This window comes from Eurytemora carolleeae, unplaced genomic scaffold (assembly GCF_000591075.1).
Source record: "Eurytemora carolleeae unplaced genomic scaffold, Eaff_2.0 scaffold1064, whole genome shotgun sequence".
Classification (NCBI taxonomy): Eukaryota; Metazoa; Arthropoda; class Copepoda; order Calanoida; family Temoridae; genus Eurytemora; species Eurytemora carolleeae.
Window position 1 is genome coordinate 53,010 of NW_019396961.1, and position 25,532 is coordinate 78,541.

A 25,532-nucleotide genomic window follows, 5' to 3' on the forward strand; every position below is an offset into this window, starting at 1 on the left:
ATGGGATACTTTCGGGAAATAGACTGATTAGGCTCGTTGCCTTGTTGACTAATCTCCACAACTCAGGAGAAATTGTTTGGTTTGGACTTTGGGTTGGAAAAGACGACAGGCGTGAGGGTGGGGTTTAGGAGATAGGTTTAAAGTAAAAAAACGAAGGTTTTTTAGATTTAAAGTAAAAAAACGAAGGGTTTTTTTAAAATGATAATCAAAGTTCAGATGGTACCGTTGTGAATTGATACAGCAGGAAAAAAACTTGAATAATTTATCTAAAAATTATGAATATTCTATAACAATGCCAAACTACTTTTTTTCTGAATAGGAATAGCCAATATCGTTACCGATTCAAACATCATGTACTGAATTCTATCCAAAAAAACAAGTTTTGAAATCTTTTTGAATGAATTGTACAATAAATATTTCAGAAAATATATAGAACATCAGAAAGAGAATTAAAAATGAATTATTACACTCTAACAGCAGAAATGGAGGAAGGCAAGAAAGATACAAATTTAATCTAAAAAATATTTTTTGTATTATTTTGGTTTCTTTTGATAGAAAGTGACTCTGACGACCCAAGTTGGCTTCTTACAACATCAGAAAATACAAAAAACAAAGTACAACAAGAAAATTATGTACAGGCTAGTGCTGTTCATGGACAAATAAATACTGTACAAGAGAGCACTTCTGTACACAAGCCCACTGAATCAAAATTATTAGAAGATGCTGTTAGGAATAGTAAATCATTGAAATGGATTCATGAATTTCTTTTTCTTTTCCTTTAAACTTTTCAGGATAGGAAAACAGGGGTGTATATATTTTAGAATAATTGATGATGAAAATGAAAATGAAAAATTTAACAGGAAAAGGAAACTTTTTCTTTCTTTTTGAAAGGCTACTTAAAATTTTTATTTATACGTTATACCAAAAATCTCATTGATTTAAAATCATTTGTTTTTACTAACTGAGCGAATAAAACACTAAAAAAATTAATGTGGAAAAAAATAATTTTTAAAAAGATGTTGAGAAAAATAATTTTTAGAGGGAATATACACCCTTGCACGAAGGAATGAATGGTTTTAAACTTTTGTGTTAGGTTTTAGTTTTAAGTTTTCTAGGTAAAGACCAAAGTGTAAAAGAAAAAAAAACTTTAACGAGGAAAAAAGGATAAACAAATGGAAACAAAGTTGTTTTCTAAAAGAAAAGAATAAAGTAAATAAGTCAAAAAGAGAAAACATGAGAACAAATATTGATATTGTAAAAAAGTAGTGAGAAGGATAAAGGAGGAATAAATTCGAATAGAAATAATCAAAAAGAAAAAAAGAAAAAAGTAAAAAGAAGAAAACTGAAATGGATGAATTAGAAAAGTTAAAGTAAAATGAATTATAAATGAATTTTCCATATAGAAATTACATTTCTCCTCAAACCTACCAAGATCTTCTAAACTCCGCAGCAAGAAATCCTCCAAAATGTTCCGACCAAAATCCACCAAAATATTCCGACAAAACTCCTCAAAATTTGTCCAGAAACACCTTACAACACTCTGATCCTGAAACTCCAGTTGTCCTTAGGAATAGACCAAGGTTAACTAAAAATTAGGCACGTTTAAATTCAGTTTGCGTCGGTTGTTAGACATTTCTTCTAGTAAAACTTGTGTTTATGTGCAGAAGGAAGACGACTTCTAACTCCGGTGGTCGAAGAGCGAGTCAACGGTTTAGTCGTCTTCTCGAGGGTACAATACAATACATGGATAAATCAACAGTTATCGAGAAAAGATAATTTTCTAAGTTGTAACGAGTTTAAACATTCCAGTGACGTCATTAATCACTTAGAAGCATACCTAATTTTAATAGTTTACGGAAACGCAAATTTTCAGCGCTAAAGGGAGAGTTCATAAATTTTGAGAGATAAAAGACAAAGCTAGTAGTTTTTTATTTGATCTATAAAATAGTTGTATTGACGGATCTTTAAAATATTATTGAACGAAAGCTTCCGAAACGAATTTAATATTTTCTTTCAGAATTTATGATATATTTACCCCCCCCCCCCCCGGATTATAAACAACTATATTTATCGTTTTTCCGTTTTTATTTTATCATATTTTGCCGAAATGTATTCCTGGGTAGGGTTTAGTATTTCTTACTTTTATCTGAACTTTTTCCTATCATCAGTTCATCACTAAGCTTTCTTTGATGGATGATATTCCTCTGTCTTTCTCTATTTAATCTTTTATCTATCCATCTATCCATTTATCAATCTGTCTATCCATCTATCTTTCTGTCTATCCATTCCATCTATCTATATATCTATCTGTCTGTCTAATAACTCATCTATTTGTCTACACAGCTATCCATATATCTGCTTATACAGCTATCCATCTATCTACCTATCTATATATTAATCCATCCATCCGTTTATATGCCTGTCTCACAGCTATCTATCTATATATCTATCTGTTCATTTTTTTAGCTGTCTTTCCATTTATCTGTCTATCCATCCATCTATCTGTCTACACAGCTAGCTATCTATCTCTTTACACAGCTACATTAATATCCAATTATCAATCTCTCTGTTAATTCTTTAAACTGTCCTTTCATCCATCTGTCTTTCCAACCATCTGTCTATCCATCTATCTGTGTATCCATATGTCTGTCTATTAACCTATCTGTCTATCCATTTATCTCTCTTTCGATCTATCTGACTATTCATTCACCTATCTAAGTATTCTATAAATTTATGCATTCATCTTCTCATCTATCTATCTATTTTCTAACTATCTATCTATCTATTTTCTAAATATCTATATATCTATTTTCTAACTATCTATCTGTCTATTTTCTAAATATCTATATATCTATTTTCTAATTATCTATCTATCTATTTTCTAACTATCTATCTATCTATTTTCTAACTATCTATCTGTCTATTCCTCTGTTCATATCTCGATATTCCATCAATTTATCTATTCATCTTCTCAAAGTAACCCTTGCTAGATTTCCCTAGGTATATATCCATTTGTTAGATCCCCCCCCCCTGAACACTGAACCCTATAAAACAGCAGGAAAAAAACTTGAATAATTTATCTAAAAATTATGAATATTCTATAACAATGCCANCCACCCCCTCTGCATCCCCTTCCCTTTGTCTTTATATTTCTCGGCACCCTGCCTATTTTCCATATTCCGATTCCGTAGAAGTATTGTAAATAGGAGTGGCAAGCTATGTAATTGGATCCAACTCTACCGAACCAATCCATCAACAACAAATCATCCACTCTAATGGATCTCAATCCATTCATAATAGATTATCAGAGGCGGAAACAAAACAATCAAGTATTTCTTTCCTACCATATATCTTTGAATCAAAAAATCCCCAAAGAACTCGGGAAAATCCACAAAATGGCCACCGTCAAAATGGCGCCGGACAAGATGATGAATTTGACTCAGTTCCATGTTGGGATCCACATTTCACAGGAAATTATTCATTTCTTCGAACTTATTTTCTCACCCTTTCTGATGATACATAGTGCTCAACACGTTTTACACTGAAATAGTACTTTTTTAAACTTGATCTATCATTCAAATCCACGAATTTTGGCAAAAAAAGAACTCTAAAGATTTTTGAAATCTTGAAATGAGACAAATGAGTCATTTGAGTTTTAGATGGAAGTAGAAACTTAAAAACTGAGAATCTTGAAGTCAAATTTAGAAAACATAGTCAACAACTCCTCAATACCGGTTCTAAGGATTTATTGGACCACCGGGCTGGGGCTAAGGAAGTATCAGACCGTCGGGTTGGAGCTAATGAAGTACAACACCGCCGGACTGGAGCTAAGGATGCATTAGACCGCCGGCAAAGTGTACCGTATTGGGTTGAAGCAAATATCCAAGAACTTCACTCCAAAGAATCATTGTTTAACAGTTCTCATCGAACTGACGAGATTTCGGAGCGAATTAATGAAATTTTTGCTTCCTTTGGTCTTGATGAAACCAAGGAACATTGCTTACAAAAGAATCCGCCAGAAAGGGAAAATGAATACAATTATTATTATTATTATTATTACATTATAATAATACTTTATTTATAATTATTTTTTAATTTTGAATTGCGATAATAATAATGAATTAGTTTTAAAAATCTAATATTCATTTTAGTAGAGAAGAAAAGGGATATTTCCAACGACGGAAGAATGTAGTTTCAGGATATTTTTTTGATCTAGCAAATAATTTTGGGTGAGCTACGAAACATCACAAACTCTATTGCTACTGGGTCTGTATAATAGAATTATAATAGATAGAGTATTGGTGTACTTGAGTACAAGCTTAATCAGTTAAATGTTAAAGACTTTAAAACATTTCTCACACTAGAAGCGCTAATATCTGCTTGTAAACATGTAGTTTGTGTTGTATCAGCTGAAGCCGTGTAAAAGAAAGCAAACAGAATCCTGTTTTCTCTCAGCTTTCTACAGAGCCAGTGACCCCTACGGCGGAATATTAACTAAAATACAGTATGATCTTACGAAGAAAGGGGAAAGAGAAGGGGGGTTGATGATATTATTTTGTGTAAATATTAAACTGACCTAAATATTTCCATCAATAAATTAGATTAATTTATAAAGTTGAACACATTGTTTGCTGAAGACTAATATTTAGAAGTATTCATATTTGGGAATATCAATTTATCAATATTTTAAGTGACAGTGACACTCTATGGCATGTCATGGCATGTCCGATTCACAACAGTTCATCAAAACCTCTATCTTTGTAAAATTCAGAGAATATTCATAATTGTCTCTGCAGCATAATTCCGCAAACCACTTTTTTAAAACCACAATTGAAAGTAAAAGCTCTGAAATATCTAATGGACGAATTTATAAATTCATTAAATTATCCATATTCCCCAATGGTTTATTTTTTGTGATAATCGGTTGGTATTGTAATGGTGGAAAATTTACTCGGGAACATTTTCCGAAAAATGAATTTTACCTTTGATCTAGATGATGTGTATTTTTAGGGATCTCAGAGCGGACATAGCAGAAAATCAAGTGATACTTCACAAATATCCGTCAACTCAGGTTAGTTACAGGTTAACCCAGAATTCTTCGAAATCATCGAAATAATTTGTAAAATGTCGTCCTGGCACTTTTTAAATGGGTTTTATAGTGTTATACCTAAATCTCAGTATTTGTAAAAATAAGTAAATAGCCATGAAATATGTGGGAACAGTTTTAAACATTTTATAAATTCTTTCCATGTCATCGAAGTTCTGTATTTAACTGTATTAAAATAACCTTTGCAAATCTTTATATTTGTAATTGTAGTTAGGAAATTTCTGAGATTGTATTTTTAGCTTGGATTTTTTAAATTGTTAACCTTTTAATTTTAATCATATTAGGTTGGATTGGAACATATCGAAATGCTTGTACAATGTACATGTACAGGAAGCTTTACAACTAGTACTCAATTGTCTGTACATGCACATGAAGCAACACAACTTGTATTTAATTGTCTGTACATGTACAACTAGTATTTTGATGTTTGTACATGTACAGGAAGGAATACAAATAGTATTTAAATGTATGTACTGTACAGGAAGCAGTACAACTAGTTTAAAAATGTCTGTACATGTACAGGCAGTATAACTAGTATTTATATATTTGTACGTGTATAAGAAGCAGTACAACTATTATAGAAATGTTTGTACATGTACAGGAAGCAGTTCAGTTAGATTAAAAATGTCTGTACATGTACAGGCAGTATAACTAGTATTTTAATGTTTGTACGTGTATAGGAAGCCGTACAACTATTATAGAAATGTTTGTACATGTACAGGAAGCAGTTCAGCTAGATTAAAAATGTCTGTACATGTACAGGCAGTATAACTAGTATTTTAATGTTTGTACGTGTATAAGAAGCCGTACAACTATTATAGAAATGTTTGTACATGTACATCAATCAGTACAACTTGTTTATAAATGTGTATACTTGTACAGGAATCAGTACAACTAGTATATAGATGTTTGTACATGTACAGGAAGCAGTACAACTAGTATTTACATGTATGTACTTGTACAGGAAGCAGTACAACTAGTATTTAAATGTCTGTACACTTACAGGCAGTAGTATAACTAGTATTTAAATGTTTTTACGTGTGTAACAAGCAGTACAACTAGTTTATATATGTCTGTACATGTACAGGAAGCAGTACAACTAGTATTGAAATGTATGTACATGTACAGGAAGCAGTACAGCTGAAGGGTGCGGTGAGGAAGACCTATGGACTCTCTGGGGAAAGATAATAAACGAATGGGATACTTTCGGGAAGAAAAAACTGCCGACCATCAAGGTACAAATTTGAATCAAAAAATTGATAAAAAGGAAACATTTTTCCGGCAGGGGTACAGTATAATTCCATCTAAGTGATCACAAGTGTTAATAGAGCGATATTAGGGGCAGAAATTAACCATGTTGTTATTGTTAGGTATGATGTCAAGGTGTAGAAAAAATGCCATACTGCAGAATGTAAACTGCAAGGAAGTTTTCATTTTTATTTATAATTTTCTATGTTACATGAGTAAAATACCGTTTTCGGAAAAAGAAAGAAAATCGAGGAAACATATTTGTATTGATTGACAAATAACAGATATATCTAGCTATATTCAAATCCTATTTTTGTTAATAAAGTTATGAATCCAGGATCCAGGATCCGGGATCCGGTTCTGTTGAGTTTAGAATTTATATCCAGAAAATATTTAATTATTACCATCCTTACTCCCAGCCTAGAGATGGACGCGTTCGCCTTTTTTTCATTTCGTTTTTTCATCGTTCGTAAACGACCCATTTGGTCCGTTTTTTTCAATCGTATGAAAAAAATTATTTCGTTTGTTCTCAAAATTATCGTTCATTTTCCATCTATTTTGTTCGTTTTTCCACTAAACGATCGTTCAGTAAAAAATGTTAATAAGCATAATCAGAAAATCACTCGTTCATTGAAAAAACCGATAGTGTTTTTCAAAATTGTTTCAAAATCGTTCGTTTTTTAACGACACCATCGTTAACGAAAAATTTCGTTCGTTTCTTAAAAAATTTAGTTTGTTGAGAAAAACGATGTCCATCTCTTGCTCCCGCTACAAGTTGGAGAATTCCAGTAATCGTGAAATTTTATTAAAAAACTTTTCCGAAAATTCATTTTCCTTTTGGAAAAGAGAAGAGGGGGAAATCCCCGTAGTGGGAAGTGGGGAGGGGGGGGGATTATTATGTCTACTTTAATCTCTTTGGAAGCAGGAAGAGTTTGCACACACATCATATTTAATTTTCAAGTTGAGAATTTGATCCAAGTTTCTGAAAATATTTTGATTAATTTGAAAATGTTTAGGATCTGGTGAGGAAAGGGATACCTCATCATTTTAGAGGCATTGCTTGGCAGGTACAGTGAAACCCTTAATAACGAATACATCGGAAGAATTTATCAAATGTCGTCTTGACAATTTTTCAATGAGTTTAATATTATATTACGTAAATTCCAGTATTTGCGAAAATAAATAAATATCCATGAATATGCGGCAACAGTTTTAAAGAGTTCCAAATGATCATTTAATTAAAAAACTAAATATCTGCAACATTCCATTATCAGAAAGTGAAGAATAAGACATTTGATGAATTCTTTCTTTCTATGTATTTGTTATTAAGGGTTTCACTGTAGTAAAATGAATATTTTAAAAAACTTGACGCAACTTGTGAAAAACTTGAAAATAGCTTATCCCCATTTATTTTTGCCAAAAAAGTTGCAATTTTGAATAATCATGGATAGGCTAAAAAATATTTTCATTTATAAATAACTTATTGATTAATTTTTACTCAAAAAAAGCGTATTTACCACACACTTTGAAATTCTTATCCCTATATCTTTGCAACCCAATATCGTAGATCTGAGATATTTGAAACTATGAATTTGCTAGCTCAAAAAATCTAAGTTAAAATATAAAAGGTTTACACCATCAGGTTGCAAATATATATAGATAAGAAAATTTGAGGTTGTGGCAGAAGCGATAATACCAAAACTCAAAGTGCAGAAAAATGCTATTTCTCAGGTTCTTTGTGGTGCGCATGAATGTACAGAGAAAGCTAAGTATGCGGAATACATGAAATCCACGAGTGCTTGCGAAAAGGTAAAATCAGCTGATTAATAATCCGACATTTTTTAGTTTTTTTAACGAAGTGCGTTAATATGTGACTTTTTTTGCATTATTTCAATGCAATTTTGTATTGAACTATATCTGCATTGATATTTCTTTGATACATCTTTTTAGTTTTACATCTGTTTTTTTTAGGTTATTAGGCGAGATATAGCTAGGACCTACCCTGAACATGATTTTTTTAAGAAAAAGGTGAATCATTAATTATTAATCATAAAAAATCTACTATTTGTTAAAAGAATAAAATTTCATTCATTATTGTGAGTTGTAAATTATAAATTTTAGTTAAAAAAGAGAGAATTCTTCATTTTTATGTAAAAAGTTATTTTTTATAAAAAATTTATTTTCAACTGTTAATTTGTTAGGATGGTGTCGGACAGGAAGCATTGTTTAATGTGATGAAAGCATACAGTATACATGATAGGTATACAACTACCAGTTTTTCTACCTCAATATTTTTACTAGCAATATCATGATTTCTTAAACAAATTGTTAAATGCTACTAAGATTATCAAAAACTTTTATTTACAATTTGTAGAAACTAAAAAACTTTATTAACTCACTTAAAAACTAATTTATATTTAAATCGTGGCGAAAATTATATCAGCTGCATGTGACGTGGCTTTAACTTTGCCGCTTCAAGATATCCGGCCTAGCTCTATATCGTCTTCCGCCACAAATTTAAATTATAAACTTTATTATTTGTTTCTGTTTAGAGAGGTTGGATATTGCCAGGGTTCAGCGTTTATTGTTGGACTTCTTCTCATGCAGGTTAGTCATCAGAGTAATTTAGTCTTATAGCCCATTTTTTTGGTCCCTGCTAATATTTTCCCTTAATTTTTTTCTCACTGTCGTTTTTTTGTGTCTGCCAGTTTTTTTCTCACTTTTTTAGATGTCTGCCATTTTATTTGACTTTTTTGTCTCTGCCATTCTTTTTTACTATTTTTTATTTTAATTTTATATTGTCTTCAAATTTCCCCTTCCTTCAAGTTTTTGCTCTCGTGTCAGTTATTTTAATTTTTTTATTACTTTCTTGGTCTCTGTCATATTTTTTAAAAACATTTATTGACCTCTGAAAGCATAAAAACCAACTAAAGCATTTAATTCTATTTCTTCATAAATAATAAGGGAAGAGATGAATATGTTTTTTAACATAAAAAAAAATTATTTCAAACATGTGCTTTTTTTACAGATGCCCGAGGAGGAATCGTTTGCAGTTTTGGTGAAAATAATGCAGGATTACAGGTTGGTTATATCATACATTTTAAAGTGATTGTCAGTGTTATTTTAAATGAACCTTTAATTGAAGAAAGTGTCAACGATATTTCATCAGACTCTTTAACTTTAAAGGTTTTTTTAAAGCGTTTTTTTACAGTAATTGTCAGCGGTATTGAGGGATTGAGTTTTTTGACACAATCTCTAATTTTTTAAATCCTTATACCTTTGCAACCTAATGTCGTAGATCTTAGATATTTCAAACTTCGAATTCTGTTCTAGATCAAATAATCTAAGTTTGAAATGTCGATGGTTTACACATTCAGGTTGCACAGAATAGGGAGGAGAAAATTTGAGTTTAGGAAGAAGACTGAATTTCTTGAACGGACCCATTATAGTTAATTTCTTGAACGGACCCATTATATAGTTGTCTTATTTGAACTTTCTATAATATCTTATAAGTTTATCCATATATTCCAAAATTTTATCTATAAATTCAAAAAAAAAATCTATATATTCCAAAATTTTATCTATAAATTCAAAAAAAAAATCTATATATTCCAAAATTGTAACTGTAAATTCCAAATTATATCTATATATTCCAAAATTTTATCTGTAAATTCCAAATTATATTATAAAATTTAAAATTTTATCTGTAAATTCTATATTATATCTATACATTCCAAAATTTTATCTGTAAATTCCAATTTATATCTATATATTCCAAAATTTTATCTATATATTTCACAAAAAAATCACAATTATATAATTTGTATCTTTGCTTCAAAATTATCAATCAAACTGTGTATTAACCATGGATTGGTATGAACTTTCTTTTTGGAAGACTGGTTAGAATCTGTGTCCTTAAGTAAACGCGGTCACTGTGTGCTTTTCATGAAATGTGTTCAGTATTGGGAAAAGATTGAAAGTATCGGTCCTTCAATTGAATTTAACCAAAGAAAAAAACCTTTAATATTTTAGTCATATCTTTGCAACCTGATCGTGTTAATCTTTGATTTATCCAACTTTAATAGTTGATCAGTTTGGTGAAATTTTGAAATATCAAAGGTCTATGACGTCAAACTTTAATATTTTAGTCATATCTTTGCAACCTGATCGTGTTAATCTTTGATTTATCCAACTTTAATAGTTGATCAGTTTGGTGAAATTTTGAAATATCAAAGGTCTATGACGTCAAACTTTAATGTTTTAGTCATATCTTTGCAACCTGATCGTGTTAACCTTTGATTTATCCAACTTTAATAGTTGATAAGTTTGGTAAAATTTTGAAATATCAAAGTTGAGTTAAGTTCTTATATTAAATTCTTAGCAAAGCATTACCAAAAATTACAATATTTTTCTGTAACAATGACGAACTAATGCATTGAAATGGACCCACTCATGAACTAAGCTAAGAACATTCCCGTGATTCTCCGAGTTCCTCAAATCTCTGAGTTATGATCGGACATACAAACAAACCGACAGATTTACTGTCTGTAACTGTAAATTGCACACTGTACATGAAACCTATTCAGGATGAGAGAAATGTTTAAACCCAGTATGGCAGAGCTTGGTCTATGTATGTACCAGGTAAGCCGTGTACATGTAAAGTTCTGATTTGCGTGCAGAATCATACACTTGTTGTTAGTACATAACTGTGTACAATACATATATAATTTGGAAACAAAAAATGCACAGAGCTGAAAACTTTAGAATTGTGGATATCGAGATCAATGATTGATCTCATCTTTTTTATTTATCTCAAGATTAATTTAATCTCTAGTTTGTAGTCAGAAAAATGCATAAAATTCAATTAGTAAGAGGGGGTGTTTCAAGAAACCCTAACAGCCAATCAGAAGCCAGGAAATTTTGAAATTTTGTCGCGCAATCAATGAGAGAACTCTCATTGGTCGGAACAAAGTAGGAATATCTAAAAAGCGATAAAAAAGCGGAAAAATGCTTCCCCAGTGGATATTCAGATCAAGTGATCGGGATTGAAGGTATCCAATGTTTAAGTTGTCAGCTCAGGAGAAATAGAAACATAATTAAGAAGTTAAACGAAATTACTCATTTTAGTAGAGGAGTGGTCGCGTGTATACAGTGGAAAACAAAGACGACTTGGAATATTAAAAAAAAATTTCACTTTAAAAATAATGTGTCGATTAAAATGTTCATTAAACTGATTTCTGCTCACGCACCTCTGCCCCTTTAGTAAAAGTAAATTCAACCTATATGAAGCATAAAGTCTGACTGCGTCAACCTTGTTGCACCGGCTAGTCCTGTCCAAAGGACTAGGTACAGTACAAACTGGGACCGAAAAGGTTGACCCGGCTCGGAAATTCAAATGTATTGCGGCTGCCCGTGTGTTAGACTAAAAGTCGTCTTTTAATTCCTCTTATTAGTATTTGTCTAAGAGATTTAGAATTTTTCTTTTTTGGTTGTTTAGACAGAGTATGTTCAGCTATGTTAAGAATTTCTTTATTAATAAAATAAAATTTATCGAAACTTGAGATCAGTTTCCCCATATAAGTTTTACGAGATAAGTAGTCTTCAAGTTTTCGGACATTTTAAATCAAGTTAGAAAATAATTATTATTAAAAACATGAACATGAACATGAACATGAACATGAACATGAACATAAAGTTAAATGTATATATAAACATATATAAACATATATGAATATATAAAAACATTAAACATGTAAAACATAGAAACATATAAAAACATATATAAACATATATAAACATGTATAAACATGTATAAACATATATAAACATATGGAAACATAGAAACATATATGAAGTTATGAACATATATGAAGTTATGAACATATATGAACATTGAACATATATGAACCTTTTTGAACATATATGAACATAAATGAACAAATATAAACATATATGAACAAATAATAACATATATGAACATATATGAACATATATGAACATAAATGAACAAATGTGAACATATATGAACATATAATAACCCATATGAATTTCTCTGAACATATATGAACATATATGAACATATATGAACATATATGAACATATACGAACATGTATGAACTTATCTGAACATATATAATCATATATAATCATATATGAACATGTATGTTCATATATGTTCATACATATATGAAATTATATGAACAAATAATAACATATATGAACAAATATGTTCATACATGAACTTATTCTAGATGGATACCCTGGTGCAAGAACATATTCCAGAACTATATGTTCATTTTCAATCACAGGTGAGATCTTTTTATATAATTTTTATAAACTTCTCTATATACTTTTCTATATCCTTTTTTATTCAAAGAATTTTGACTACTGAGGATCGTCATGATGGCGTGAAACATTATGTTCAGTATAATTCTTTTTTAATAAAAAATGTGAAGTTAAAAACTGAAATACATTTTTTATATATTTTTCTATATCCTTTTTTATATACTTTTTTATATACTTTTTTATATACTTTTCTATATACTTTTTTATTTACTTTTCTACTTTTCTATATACTTTTTATTTACTTTTCTATATACTTTTCTATATACTTTTCTATATACTTTTTTATTTACTTTTCTATATACTTTTTTATATACTTTTTTATTTACTTTTCTATATACTTTTTTATTTACTTTTCTATATACTTTTTTATTTACTTTTCTATATGCTTTTTTAGTTAATTAATAAGAGTTGAAGTTATTGCCATTTAGAAAATCAATATCCCTTTATTCTAGATATATCTTTTATTATGCAAAAATGGTTTATATACTATTTCTATACTATTATACGTACTATAAAAAACCTTTTCATTTTATCTGCTGCAATTGTTAGATTTAAATTTAATATCTTAAATCACGATCCGAAAATTTTAGTTTAAACCCTGGAAGACCGTAATAGGCACTAATTGATAGAAATATTCTGAATGGATCTCATTAAATAATTTAATTATTCATATTTGCAAAATAAACTCTAATTCAGGGACTGGGAGGATTAGAATTTAATGAAATTAGTCATTTATCATTTTCATGTTTTTGTACTTAACTCTTAATTTCTCTGCCCTATGTGAATAGGAAAGTTGAATTTAAATCGACAGTCACAAGAGTCCCAATTCTCGTATTAAAAGACCCTATTTTAAAGATTTGCTTACATAAAGTCTAGTTTATTTAAATGTCAAAAATAGATTACAATTTCAACTGTAAATTTGTTGTTGAATAAATGCATTAATGTTCAGGCTATTCACACAAATCTATATGCTAGCAGTTGGTTCCTAACCTTATACACCACAACCCTACCCATCTCACTAGCTTGCAGGTCAGTTTATACCTTATATACAACCCTTCCCATCTCACTAGCTAGCAGGTCAGTTCATACCTTATATACAACCCTACCCATCTCACTAGCTAGCAGGTCAGTTTATACCTTATATACAACCCTACCTTTCTCACTAGCTTGCAGGTCAGTATATACCTTATATACAAACCTACCTATCTCACTAGCTAGCAGGTCAGTATATACCTTATATACAACCCTACCTATCTCACTAGCTTGCAGGTCAGTATATACCTTATATACAACCCTTCCCATCTCACTAGCTTTTTTATTTATTTTTTTAGAACATGTCAACTAATGTGAGAAAATTTCGTTTTCTTGTTATATTTGACACGTTGTGTATAATTAATCCATTTCTCTGTTGCCACCTATTGTACTTGATAATCTAATTGATCCCACTGCATTGGGGTTTATAAATATATATTATTTTCAGGATAATGGATTGCTTTCTCTCTGAAGGGATTGAGATCATTTTTAGAATAGCGCTAACTCTTCTCCTCATAGGCAATTCATTCAATTATCTATATATAATAAAACTTAAGATATTCGTGTATATATATGTTGCTTATAGCCGGCTGGACCGATTGGGGTTAGATATTTTGAGGACACTCATGGGTGGCCGGGGGGGTGTTATAGGCTAAAAAAATCGAATTTTTTTTCAATTTCTTTACCACTGGCAATGCCGGGCCCTTTAGCTAAAATTTTATAATTAATTAAAGTACGTAAAGCTAAAGTAAATTGCACATCAGAATACAATCTTTCAGGTTTTCAATCATAATCACGCACCTCTGCCCCTTAAGTAAAAGTAAATTCAACCTATTTGAAGCATAAAGTCTGACCGCGTCAACCTTGTTGCACCGGCTAGTCCTGTCCATAGAGCTAGGCACAGAAAAACTGGAATTGGCTCGGAAATTTTTGTTCGTCTCATTTACTCTTCAATTAGATGAGTTACACAGGCAGCCGTAGTACATTTGAATTTCCGAGCCGGGTCAACCTTTCCGGTCCCAGTTTTACTGTACCTAGCTCTATGGACAGGACTAGCCGGTGCAACAAGGTTGACGCTGTCAGACTTTATATTTCATATAGGTTCAATTTACTTTTACTAAAGGGGCAGAGATGCTTGATATTTGCTTTTCTCAAACTGTGAATAAAATTAGAATTAGAGAAGCTACGAGGTCATATAAAGCGTACATTCTCTGTCTGTCTAGTTTGCGCACGCACCTCTGCCCCTTTAGTAAAAGTAAATTTAACCTAAAGTCTGACTGCGTCAACCTTGTTGCACCGGCTAGTCCTATCCAGTGTCTGATTTATTTACCCAATGTACAGTGTACAAACTTGGACCGGAAAGGTTGACCCGGATCGGAAATTCAAATATACTACGTCTGCCCGCGTGCGGTGCTAATTCTTAATTTTTTCCCGAATACTATCATTATTATAATTTTTGTTATTATTTTAAAATGAATGATTGTGTTTAGCGAAACACGAGCTTTTAAGTCAAGACATGGAAGGAGTAATAAGGGTAAGTTAAACTTTTTTAAGCAAAATAACGACCAACATTACCGACCCATTTTCACCCAAATTAAGCAAAATAACGACCAACATTACCGACCCATTTTCACCCAAATTAAGCAAAACAACGACCAACATTACCGACCCATTTTCACCCAAATTAAGCAAAATAACGACCAACTCTGCCAAAGTTTTTTGAAAATATTCTCACATTTTCATCTCAAAAGTCGATAAAATTGAGTACAGATCTTTTTCGGAAGATTTTACTTGACCACCCGTTCTCGCGACCAATTTTTCCTGCAACACATCCGGAGCGTATTTCATTTTCAGGAGGCTTTTATGCAGTTTTTTTGACACGCAAAATTACATGAAACATATGTATTTCCATTGGATAAATATAGTTAAGAAAAAAAAATAAAATAAATATATATTATGGAGAAAATGAAAACCTCGCTAATTTTGATAACATTTATCTGAACCAAGAGATTATGAAGATTAAAACAAACTTAGTATTTATCTGTTTGATCCACAAAATAATATATTTTTAGTATTTTCAAAAAGAGATGCCCGGAAAGTTTGAAGCTGACCCGGAACCAATATTCAGTATGGCATTTAACCTCAAGATTAATCAGAAAAAAATGAAAAGGTAAAAATTCGATTTAAACAAAGTTTCGTTTCCCCTGCACGGGCAGCCGTAGTACATTTGAATTTCCGAGCCGGGTCAACCTTTCCGGTACCAGTTTGTACTGTACCTAGCTCTGTGGACAGGACTAGCCGTTCCAACAAGGTTGACGCGGTCAGACTTATGATTCATATAGGTTGAATTTACTTTTACTAAAGGGACAGAGGTGCGTGCCTGTTAAAGGGAGTTGAAATAAATGTTTTAAGTTATCTGTATATAACAATATTTTGCTTGTCTGTCTGTTTGTCTATTTGTTTGGTTGTATCTAATAAACGTCAAAACGGCTGAACCGAGTGCGCCAAAAAGTGGATCTCGTACAGTCATGACCCTAAGGAAGGTGTATGGATGGAAAGCCTAATTTTGTAAAAACTAATTACTTTTTATTGGATCAACAGAGATATGTTTCGATATACAAATCCATATTCTGTTCTTTATCTTAATTTGAGAACACCTTTTTAGATGCACATAATTGCATATTATTATTATACATATAAAAAATTAAAAAATATTTTTTAACAGTTGAAAAAAAATCTGCGAAACCAAAGTTTTGTTGTATAAAAGGAAATTTTTGGAAAGATTGTTGGGAAAATGTAAGTTTTATATTTTTTCCTAAATTTCTTTAAAATTCATTAAAAATTGAATGTTATATTTTAATTTCTGAAGTCATAACAGTTCTAAGAATATAATTTGATAACATTTACTGTAGATCTCCACTCTAAACTTTTGCGGATTTGTTGTCATAACTCATTCAATTTTTAAGTAATTTTTATGAAATTTTGAAAAACAGTAGCATAAATATTTTCCAAACAATTATTTTCTAAAATAAATTGGTTTTGCGGATTTTTTTCAACGCTTAATTACATTTTTTTTTTTTTGTGCCTTTAATCTAAGCAAAACAAACATTTGGAAAATATTGTCCAAAACATCGATAATCAAGTTTTTTTACTCACCCTGTATATATTTTAATACTTTTCTAGGTTGGAGAAGGAGTACAATACGATGAAGTGTAAAGAGAAGGAAGATGAAATTGAACTAAGGGTAAGGAATTAATCCATTAAAAGGCACTACGTGTGGGTGTAACTGTAGGACGTCCCTAAAAGTCTGCTTTGATTTGAATTTGTTCTGTTATTTAGATTTTATTAATTTTAAGTGACCCTATGTTTTGAATTTCAAAGAGTGTGGCATATCCGATCAATAACAGTAGCCTTTAAACCTCTCTTTGTCATTTTTCAATTGGAAAACAAGAATATCTCATTCATCTGTAATCAGACAAATGTCTGTTAAAATGTTATTTTAATATTTTAGCGTCTGCGAACTGAGAACAGGTTACTACGCCAAAGGATAGATATACTCAACAACGAGTCCAGCGAGTTGGCCGATAGACTTATACAGGTACAGAGTACAGCACAGTACAGTACAATAAAGTAAAACACTTAAATACAGTACAGGTACAATGCTCAGTAGGAATGCATTTTTCACTGCACCCATACGCAAAGTGTAGTATATGTTCTTATTCAGCTAAATATCTAAAACGGAGGCAATGTGTCTCCTTCAATATTGAAGTGTACCCAACAAATGGCTGATACACTTGTGCAGTTTACAGAACAATAAAATACAGTACAGTACAGTACAGTACAGTACAGTACAGTACAGTACAGTACAGTACAGTACAGTACAGTACAGTACAGTACAGTACAGTACAGTACAGACAGTGCACAGTACACAGTACACAGTGCAGTGAAGTGCACAGTACACAGTACACAGTGCAGTGCAGTGCAGTGTAGTGCACAGTACACAGTACACAGTGCAGTGCAGTGCAGTGCAGTGCAGTTAGACTTATTATACAGCGTACAGTAGCCATGAAATACATTACATAGAATACTCAACACATTTATAAAGGTTTGGTGTACAGTGTACAGTAAATTGAATTAAAATCTATACAATACATTCTAACTAAATTGCGGTTTCTAATGTAATGGATATTATTTATTGGATACTGATTAGAAATAGTAAATGGATTAAGAAGATAACTTTTTCTGTTAAATTTATTATATAATTGATTATTTTGCCGGTAGGTTTAATGATTAATTTTCAATTGATTGATTGTTTCATTGATTAATTGATTGATTGATTTATGTGTAGGGTCAGGTGACCCGAGCAGAGGAGGAGGAGACTAACTTTGTGATGAAGCGGGAACTAGCGGCAGTCAGACAACATGATCAGGAGACAAATAACAAGCTAGAGATGCTTCAACTCAGGTAGATAGTCTGGCAACATGACCAGGAGATCATTATTTACGTCTTAAAAGTAACAAAAAACATATGACATGGTCTCAAATTCAAAGCACATGGATCATTGTTATTCATGATATTTTATTCAGGATTCGTGAGTTGGAAGACCAGACCTCTAAACCCTCTAGTCTAGAGGTAATTCAACATGGATTTTCTTAATAGCAAAATGGCTACGAAATATTATGATCAATAGGGTGCCTTTTGAGGTGAACTATATTGGAGACTATGCATGAAACTTTCACACATTTATACAAATACCGACAGCACATCTGTGTATCAGGAAAGTGTGCACATGTGCAGTGGGTTTGTGCCACTACGCCATTGAACTTAACCCGTGCTTGGTGGTTCACACTTCAGCCCTTGTGGCCAGCCACCAATGACCCTCCGCTACTTCCATTGGAGGTAGAGCGGTGACATTGGAGGTAGTGCGGTGACATTGGAGGTAGTGCGGTGACATTGGAGGTAGTGCGGTGACATTGGAGGTAGTGCGGTGACATTGGAGGTAGAGCGGTGACATTGGAGGTAGTGCGGTGACATTGGAGGTAGTGCGGTGACATTGGAGGTAGTGCGTTGACATTGGCTCTTCCCTGAACTTTCCTCGGATTTAAGTGTGACTATTTTATTCATTTATTTTATTAATGTCATTTGTATTATCATTTGAGTTCATGACAGGCTACTAGACGGCACTGAAATGATTTGATGTCTTCAATTGTATCTTGGATAGGACTCATTGCTTAGCGACCAATTCAAAGACATGATAAAGGCAACTTTATAACACTAATACTGGTTATGACATCTTTATTTTGAATGTTTAGGATTTGTCCTTAAAGAGTGAAATAATAAAACAGAAGGAAGAGATGATCCATTGCTTACAGGACGAACTTATTAAGGTGAATTTTTAATACATAAATCCTTTGATTCATTCAACTTTTTCAATTCCTGTGTCCAGGGCCCAGGGAACTGCATTCCAGGGCTTAGGGGACTGTATTCCTGTGTCCAGGGCTCAGGGGACTGAATTCCAGGGCCCAGGGAAGTTGGGAACTGCATTCGTTAAATTCCAAAGAAAAGCTAACTTTCCAGTTGTAATCCCTTACCCGGATTGGGATCACACATTTTTTGGTCATCTTTTTATTAATTATTTTACTTATTCTTTAATTCATTCTTAATTTTTATCCTTTTATCCTTTTATTCACGCATGTACTTATTATTCATATATTCATATATTCAGAGACTATCTATCTATCTATCTATTTATCTATCTATCTATATATCTATCTATCCTATCTATCCATGTATCTATATATTCCTGTATACGCCCTGTATTCCTGTATACGCCCTGTATTCCTGTATACGCCCTGTATTCCTGTATACGCCCTGTATTCCTGTATAGGCCCTGTATTCCTGTATACGCTCTGTATTCCTGTATACGCCCTGAATTCCTGTATACGCTCTGTATTCCTGTATACGCCCTGTATTCCTGTATACGCCCTGTATTCCTGTATGCTTCCTGTATTCCTGTATACGTCCTGTATTCATGTATACGCCCTATATTCCTGTATACGCCTTGTATTCCTGTATACGCCCTGTATTCCTGTATACGCCCTGTATTCCTGTATACGCCCTGTATTCCTGTATAGGCCCTGTATTCCTGTATACGCCCTGTATTCCTGTATACGTCCTTGAAATCTAATGAATCGAATCCAATAATATCTATTATCTAGGAGGAACTAGCTGCCAGTAAATTACTTGAAGCTGAAGCTAATCTAGCACTTAAAGATCTGAGAGCAAAGGTACTTTTGATCAAAACTGTACTGTACTGTACTGTACTGCGCTGCAATGTACTTCACTGTACTGTACTGCACTGCACTGCTTCTCTATTCAAAGAGCACTATTTATTAAAAAATATGCAAAAAATATATAATTTAGTGCCTTTCGGATATTTCTAGATTTCCGGCCAATCAGAAGCCATCAAAGCAATATAAGAGATCATACAATGCGGTTTAAGAACTTAATCGCCTCAAATTAAAGGTTTCAACGCACTATCTCAAACAAAAGTTCAGACTTCCATTATTATCTAAGAAGAAATTCTTTAAATTTTGATGTCTCATAAACCTTCTCTGGGGTCATGTGAAATCCCCCCCCCCCCAAGTTTTGCCCCGGTTGGTTCAGCCGTTTTGACATTTTTTGGATACAAACGAACAGACAGACAAACAAGCAAAGTAAATCTGTAGAAGATAAAGTCAAGCCCAGGATGGTCCTGTTCTGGCAGTTTTAGTTTTTAAATATAGAAAATATTAAAGTTTACTTTAGTATAAATCGAGGTTTATAAGGATTGTAACTAAGATTGTAACCAAAACCACTTATTTTGTTTTAGTTGATTAAACTGTTATGATTTTGATTATTCCGATAAAAATGAAACACGGCAATTGTGAATAAACAGACACTTAATAAAGATGATTTTTAATGGTAAAACTAATTATATTTTCTATGATAACATCTTATGCTTGCGTAATATAGATTTTCCTCTTCCACTGGTTTACGGGTACCACTGTATTTACTATAAACGAAACTGTAGATATACCACAATGTAATTGAAGAAACAAATAAGAAAAACTATGTTGTAGGTTGTAGATCTCAACTCGATGTGGTTAAAACACCTCAAGAGATCAGAGACACCCAAGGTAATAATATTACAACAACAATGATAACAATTATGATAATTATGATAACAATAATAATAATAATGATAAGGATAACAAAAAGAATAGTGAAAATAGAAATGAGCATAAGAATAATACTAATCAATATGATAAAATAAATGTAAAAAACTTAAAGTTTAATAATAATTGTATAATTAATTAATAATAGTTTCTTTCTGTTTTTATCCTGAAGCCTTAAAAACTATTTAAATTTTGAACTCCCAGAGGTTCCAAGTACTCCAAAAACTATTTAAATTTAGGACCCCCCAAAGGTTCCAAGAACTCCTAAAACTATTTAAATTTAGGACCCCCCAGAGGTTCCAAATACTCCTAAAACTATTTAAATTTAGGACCCCACAGAGGTTCCAAGTACTCCTAAAACTATTTAAATTTAGGACCCCCCAGAGGTTCCAAGTACTCCTAAAAAGCTCCTGGGGTCCCTACTAGAGGGGAAATCTGAAGCAGGGAGGTTAGAAGAAGAACTTATGACAAGCAGGTCAGCTTAAATATTTAAATTCATCCTTTTTTGTTGTGGGATGGCGCCGTGAGCCACGCCAAACTATTTCGAAGCCTTATAAATAGCAGAACTACGATCCCTCAGTTGCTTTTTTTTAACAAATATACCTTAAAAGTTTTTGCAGATATGTTCTCGATAACATCCTGAAAGAATTAGAGAGAATTATTTCCTAGATTTCTTTTTGTATTAAATCACTATTTTTCTTAATTATGTAATTAACGAAGCTTTCTTTCTATCTATCCACTGAACCATCCATCTATACATATATCTATCTATTTATCAACTATCTATCTATATATCTATCTATCTATCTATCTATCTATCTATCTATCTATCTATCTATAAAGGAGGATCTGATGATAACACCAATAATAATGATACTTCTACTAGGTTTGTTGATCTGGAGGGTAAGCTAAAGGAGGATCTGATGATAACACTAATAATAATAATACTTCTACTAGGTTTGTTGATATTGAGGGTAAGCTAAAGGAAGATCTGATGATAACACTAATAATAATGATACTTCTACTAGGTTTGTTGATCTGGAGGGTAACCTAAAGGAGAATCTGATGATAACACTAATAATAATAATACTTCTACTAGGTTTGTTGATCTGGAGGGTAAGCTAAAGGAGGATCTGATGATAACACTAATAATAATGATACTTCTACTAGGTTTGTTGACCTGGAGGGTAAGCTAAAGGAGGATCTGATGATGGCTCGGATAAGGGATGCGGAGAATACCCAGTGTGTTGCAGAGCTTACACAGAAAATATCAAATCTTGAGTATAAGGTCTTTTTTTTACTCAGTGCCCCAGCATTGCCCGTAAATTTTTTTTTAAAAATTTTGAAGACAAAAATTCAAATTTTGAAGAAAATTTTCGAATTTATCTTCAATTTTTTATTAATTCTTAGAGCTTCCATTAATTTCCTTAAACTTCATTCATAATTCATAAACTTCAAATGATCTATTTACCTAAAAGTCATTCTTCAATCTTCTATTACGACCTTTTCTTTATTCATTGAGCTTTTCATCTATTGACCTTTGAATCGTTCTTCGAAATTTGACCTTTTTCTGTGACCTTTAACTCGTCCCTATTCCTTGACCTGAGATTCAAGTTTTGACCAATGATTTTTTGTATATTAGAATCAAGAGTTAGTGACAGAAGGAGATCTTTGTACGTCTATAGATGAGAGTGACAGGAATGAATTATTCATTTATTATCATTTTATTTTTTTTCATTCTTTCAATTGCTTAATACATTCTCTCTTATCAATCTTATCAATACAATAGCCTATACTGCCTAATATGCCAGTTTTTTTGTTTTATATTTATGATTTGTTGTAGGATGGGGTTTTGCAAAAATGAAACGTCATATTTAAGTAAGAATAGTACTGATTTTCTATTAAATTTTGACACATCTGTTTGAATTTTATTGATTATGATTAACAATGAATAATGAATAACAGGGTGAGAGAACTGCAAGATAAAGTGGCGTGTCTTAGAGCGCAGGTAACCACAGTGTACAGTTGTACACCACAGTGTACAGATGTACACCACAGTGCACAGTTGTACACACCACAGTGTACAGTTGTACACCACAGTGTAATGTTGTACACTGCAGCAAAGTTACACTTAACATGGTAAATGGGTTCATAAGATGCATGCATTTACAGGAATTGTCCACAATTTTGAAAGGCAATTTTTAACTTAATCCAAAAAGTTATTTTATTAGATTATATTCAGGAATATGTATATCGTTCAAACTAAGTGAACAATCCCTTTAATGCTGCTATTTCTGTAGGGTCGTGCATAAGAATTTGTTCAATAAAAGATATATTATTTTCCAAGTCCAAGTTACAAGTAGAATAAACCAGTATTAAAAGTTTCGTTTTTTTCTAACAATTTCTAAGACCGAAATTGTCAATTGTCTTTTACTTTTTCAATTTTTGTGGTGGTGGTGGTGGGGGGGTGGGGGGACATCTCTGTGCACACCCCTACATATGTGTTGCTTGAATAAATAAATGTACATAACCACTAATTCTTGACTCTCTATCTATCTATCTAACAAATAATTTCTGATTTCCAGTTTCCTGGGTTATGAACCAGTTTTCTGGGTTATAAACCAGTTTCGTGGGTTATAAACCAGTTTCCTGCGTTATAAACCTGTTTCCTGGGTTATAAACCAGTTTCCTGGGTTATAGATCAGTTTCCTGGGTTATAAACCAGCTTCCTGGGTTATAAACCAGTTTTTAGGGAATGAAAGAAAATCTAAAAAAAAATTATAAATTTCAAAATTCATTAAACTTTTTTTAAAAATTTTTACCTAAAATCTGGTTTTATATTGAATGGATTTCTAGATATCTTAATACTCTCAATCTAACTGTATACTATTGCAGGATGACCAAATAATCCGTAAGTTTAAAGTTTCCCCTAAGCTTAATTTACAAAAGGATGCTCCAAAGATATCGAAAAAAAAAAAAAATTATGAAAAAAAAACCTTAAAACCTGTAAACTTTTTTTTGTTAACTTTGAATTGAATGGATTGTCATTAACGGTCATACGATTAACATTGGTATACTTTAAACTTTAAAAGAAAGCTCTCACTTTTGTTTTCCACCAAAGATTTCAAATAAAAAATAACGTTTTTTATATTATTTTATTCATTACTTCAATATTCTTTCATGTTATCCTTCCAGGTTCATATTTTAGACACCCTGCCACTGTATCTTTGAAAACCATTTCTTGGAAATATATCTTTCTATTTTTTATATTTGATTTTTGAATTTTGAATTATATTTTCTAAAATCGTTTTCTAAAAGTGTTTTAAAAGTTTTTAAAAGTGTCCAAAATTGAAGGGTGTCATGTCAGTATCTTTTTTTATTTTTTTACTTTTTCAATCTTAAAGATTTGAATAACTGAAATATAAGTATTTATGATGTACGAAGAAAATTCGTAAATATTTACTTGAAAAATGCGTAATTTAAATTTTTTCAAAAAAACTTTTCCATCTTTAAAAGATTTATGGGTTATGACTTTTTTATCCATCTATCAAAAGCCTTCTCATAGCATATCATAGTTAATCTTTTGTTGGGAGCATATTTTAAACTAAATCTAAATCTTCAGAGAGAACCCCATAATGGGATAAAGCTTAAGAGGGAAACAAATAGATTTCTGTTTTTAACATAAACTTTTGTAAAAAGCTTTTGTAAAAATGTTCATATTTCAGTTTCTCAAATGTTTTAACGGATTGAAAATAAAAAAATTACGTTTTGGAAAATTTTAGTTGTTCAAATTCCTACTAAACATTTTGAACTCAGTTGAACCTACTAAACATTTTGAACTCAGATTTTGAAAATTTTATTTTAATTTTGATTTTTTCAAGAAATTGGTTTTCAATGATGAACCGCACCCCCTTAAAAATGGGTTAAAATGTTTTGTGATTTTTGTTGCTGAATACTTTTCATATTTAGAATATTTTAACCCATTTCAATGCCAGCTTTAGTACCAATAATAAATCCAGAAAACGTACTTTTACTGTACTGTATTGTACTGTACTGCACTGTACTGCAATGTACTGCACTGTGCTGTAATGTACTGTACTTAACTGTACTTACTGTATTGTACTGTACTGTATTGTACTGTATTGTACTGTATTGTATTGTACTGTATTGTACTGTACTGTATTGTACTGTATTGTACTGTATTGTACTGTACTGTATTGTACTGTACTGTATTGTACTGTATTGTACTGTACTGCACTATATTGTACTGTACTGTATTGTACTCTATTGTACTGTACTGTATTGTACTGCACTATATTGTACTGTACTGTATTGTACTGTATTGTATTGTACTGGATTGTACTTTACTGTATTGTACTGTATTGTACTGTATTGTATTGTACTGTACTGTATTGTACTGTATTGTACTGTACTGTATTGTACTGTACTGTACTGTACTGTACTGTACTGTATTGTACTGTACTGTATTGTCTTGTACTGTATTGTACTGTACTGTATTGTACTGTACTGTATTGTACTGTACTGTACTGTGCTGTACTGTTCTGTTTCGTACATAAATATAC

At 31.7% G+C, this 25,532-nt stretch overlaps 2 protein-coding genes across 4 annotated transcripts in view; both read left to right on the plus strand.

The window, feature by feature from the left end:
- The window catches only part of LOC111710535 (ecotropic viral integration site 5 ortholog), a gene marked incomplete in the record, with an annotated part of 47,483 nt that overhangs the window by 20,263 nt on the left and 1,688 nt on the right, over positions 1-25,532 (plus strand). Inside the window, 26 exon segments of the mRNA XM_023484640.1 lie at positions 5,011-5,071; positions 6,236-6,342; positions 7,372-7,422; positions 8,087-8,164; positions 8,327-8,383; positions 8,557-8,615; positions 8,908-8,962; positions 9,384-9,436; positions 10,942-10,996; positions 12,607-12,663; positions 13,650-13,729; positions 14,181-14,251; positions 15,223-15,266; positions 15,805-15,902; positions 16,916-16,976; positions 17,244-17,330; positions 18,081-18,196; positions 18,319-18,364; positions 19,045-19,125; positions 19,951-20,019; positions 20,854-20,910; positions 21,324-21,424; positions 21,836-21,906; positions 22,068-22,237; positions 22,592-22,647; positions 22,915-22,957. Of these exon segments, the coding sequence (XP_023340408.1) occupies positions 5,011-5,071; positions 6,236-6,342; positions 7,372-7,422; positions 8,087-8,164; positions 8,327-8,383; positions 8,557-8,615; positions 8,908-8,962; positions 9,384-9,436; positions 10,942-10,996; positions 12,607-12,663; positions 13,650-13,729; positions 14,181-14,251; positions 15,223-15,266; positions 15,805-15,902; positions 16,916-16,976; positions 17,244-17,330; positions 18,081-18,196; positions 18,319-18,364; positions 19,045-19,125; positions 19,951-20,019; positions 20,854-20,910; positions 21,324-21,424; positions 21,836-21,906; positions 22,068-22,237; positions 22,592-22,647; positions 22,915-22,957 (1,884 nt within the window).
- Positions 426-4,511, plus strand: LOC111710532 (uncharacterized). Of its 3 annotated transcripts, none has more exons than XM_023484634.1 (7): positions 426-492; positions 556-730; positions 1,404-1,580; positions 1,665-1,729; positions 3,207-3,470; positions 3,660-4,023; positions 4,152-4,511. In XM_023484634.1, exons 1-7 carry the CDS (start codon positions 456-458, stop codon positions 4,231-4,233), a joined length of 1,164 nt encoding a protein of 387 aa, XP_023340402.1. In that variant the 5' UTR covers positions 426-455; the 3' UTR covers positions 4,234-4,511. The 3 variants fall into 3 exon arrangements, with proteins under 3 accessions (XP_023340402.1, XP_023340403.1, XP_023340405.1); XM_023484635.1 differs by having other exon boundaries at positions 4,155-4,511; XM_023484637.1 differs by having other exon boundaries at positions 1,404-1,568.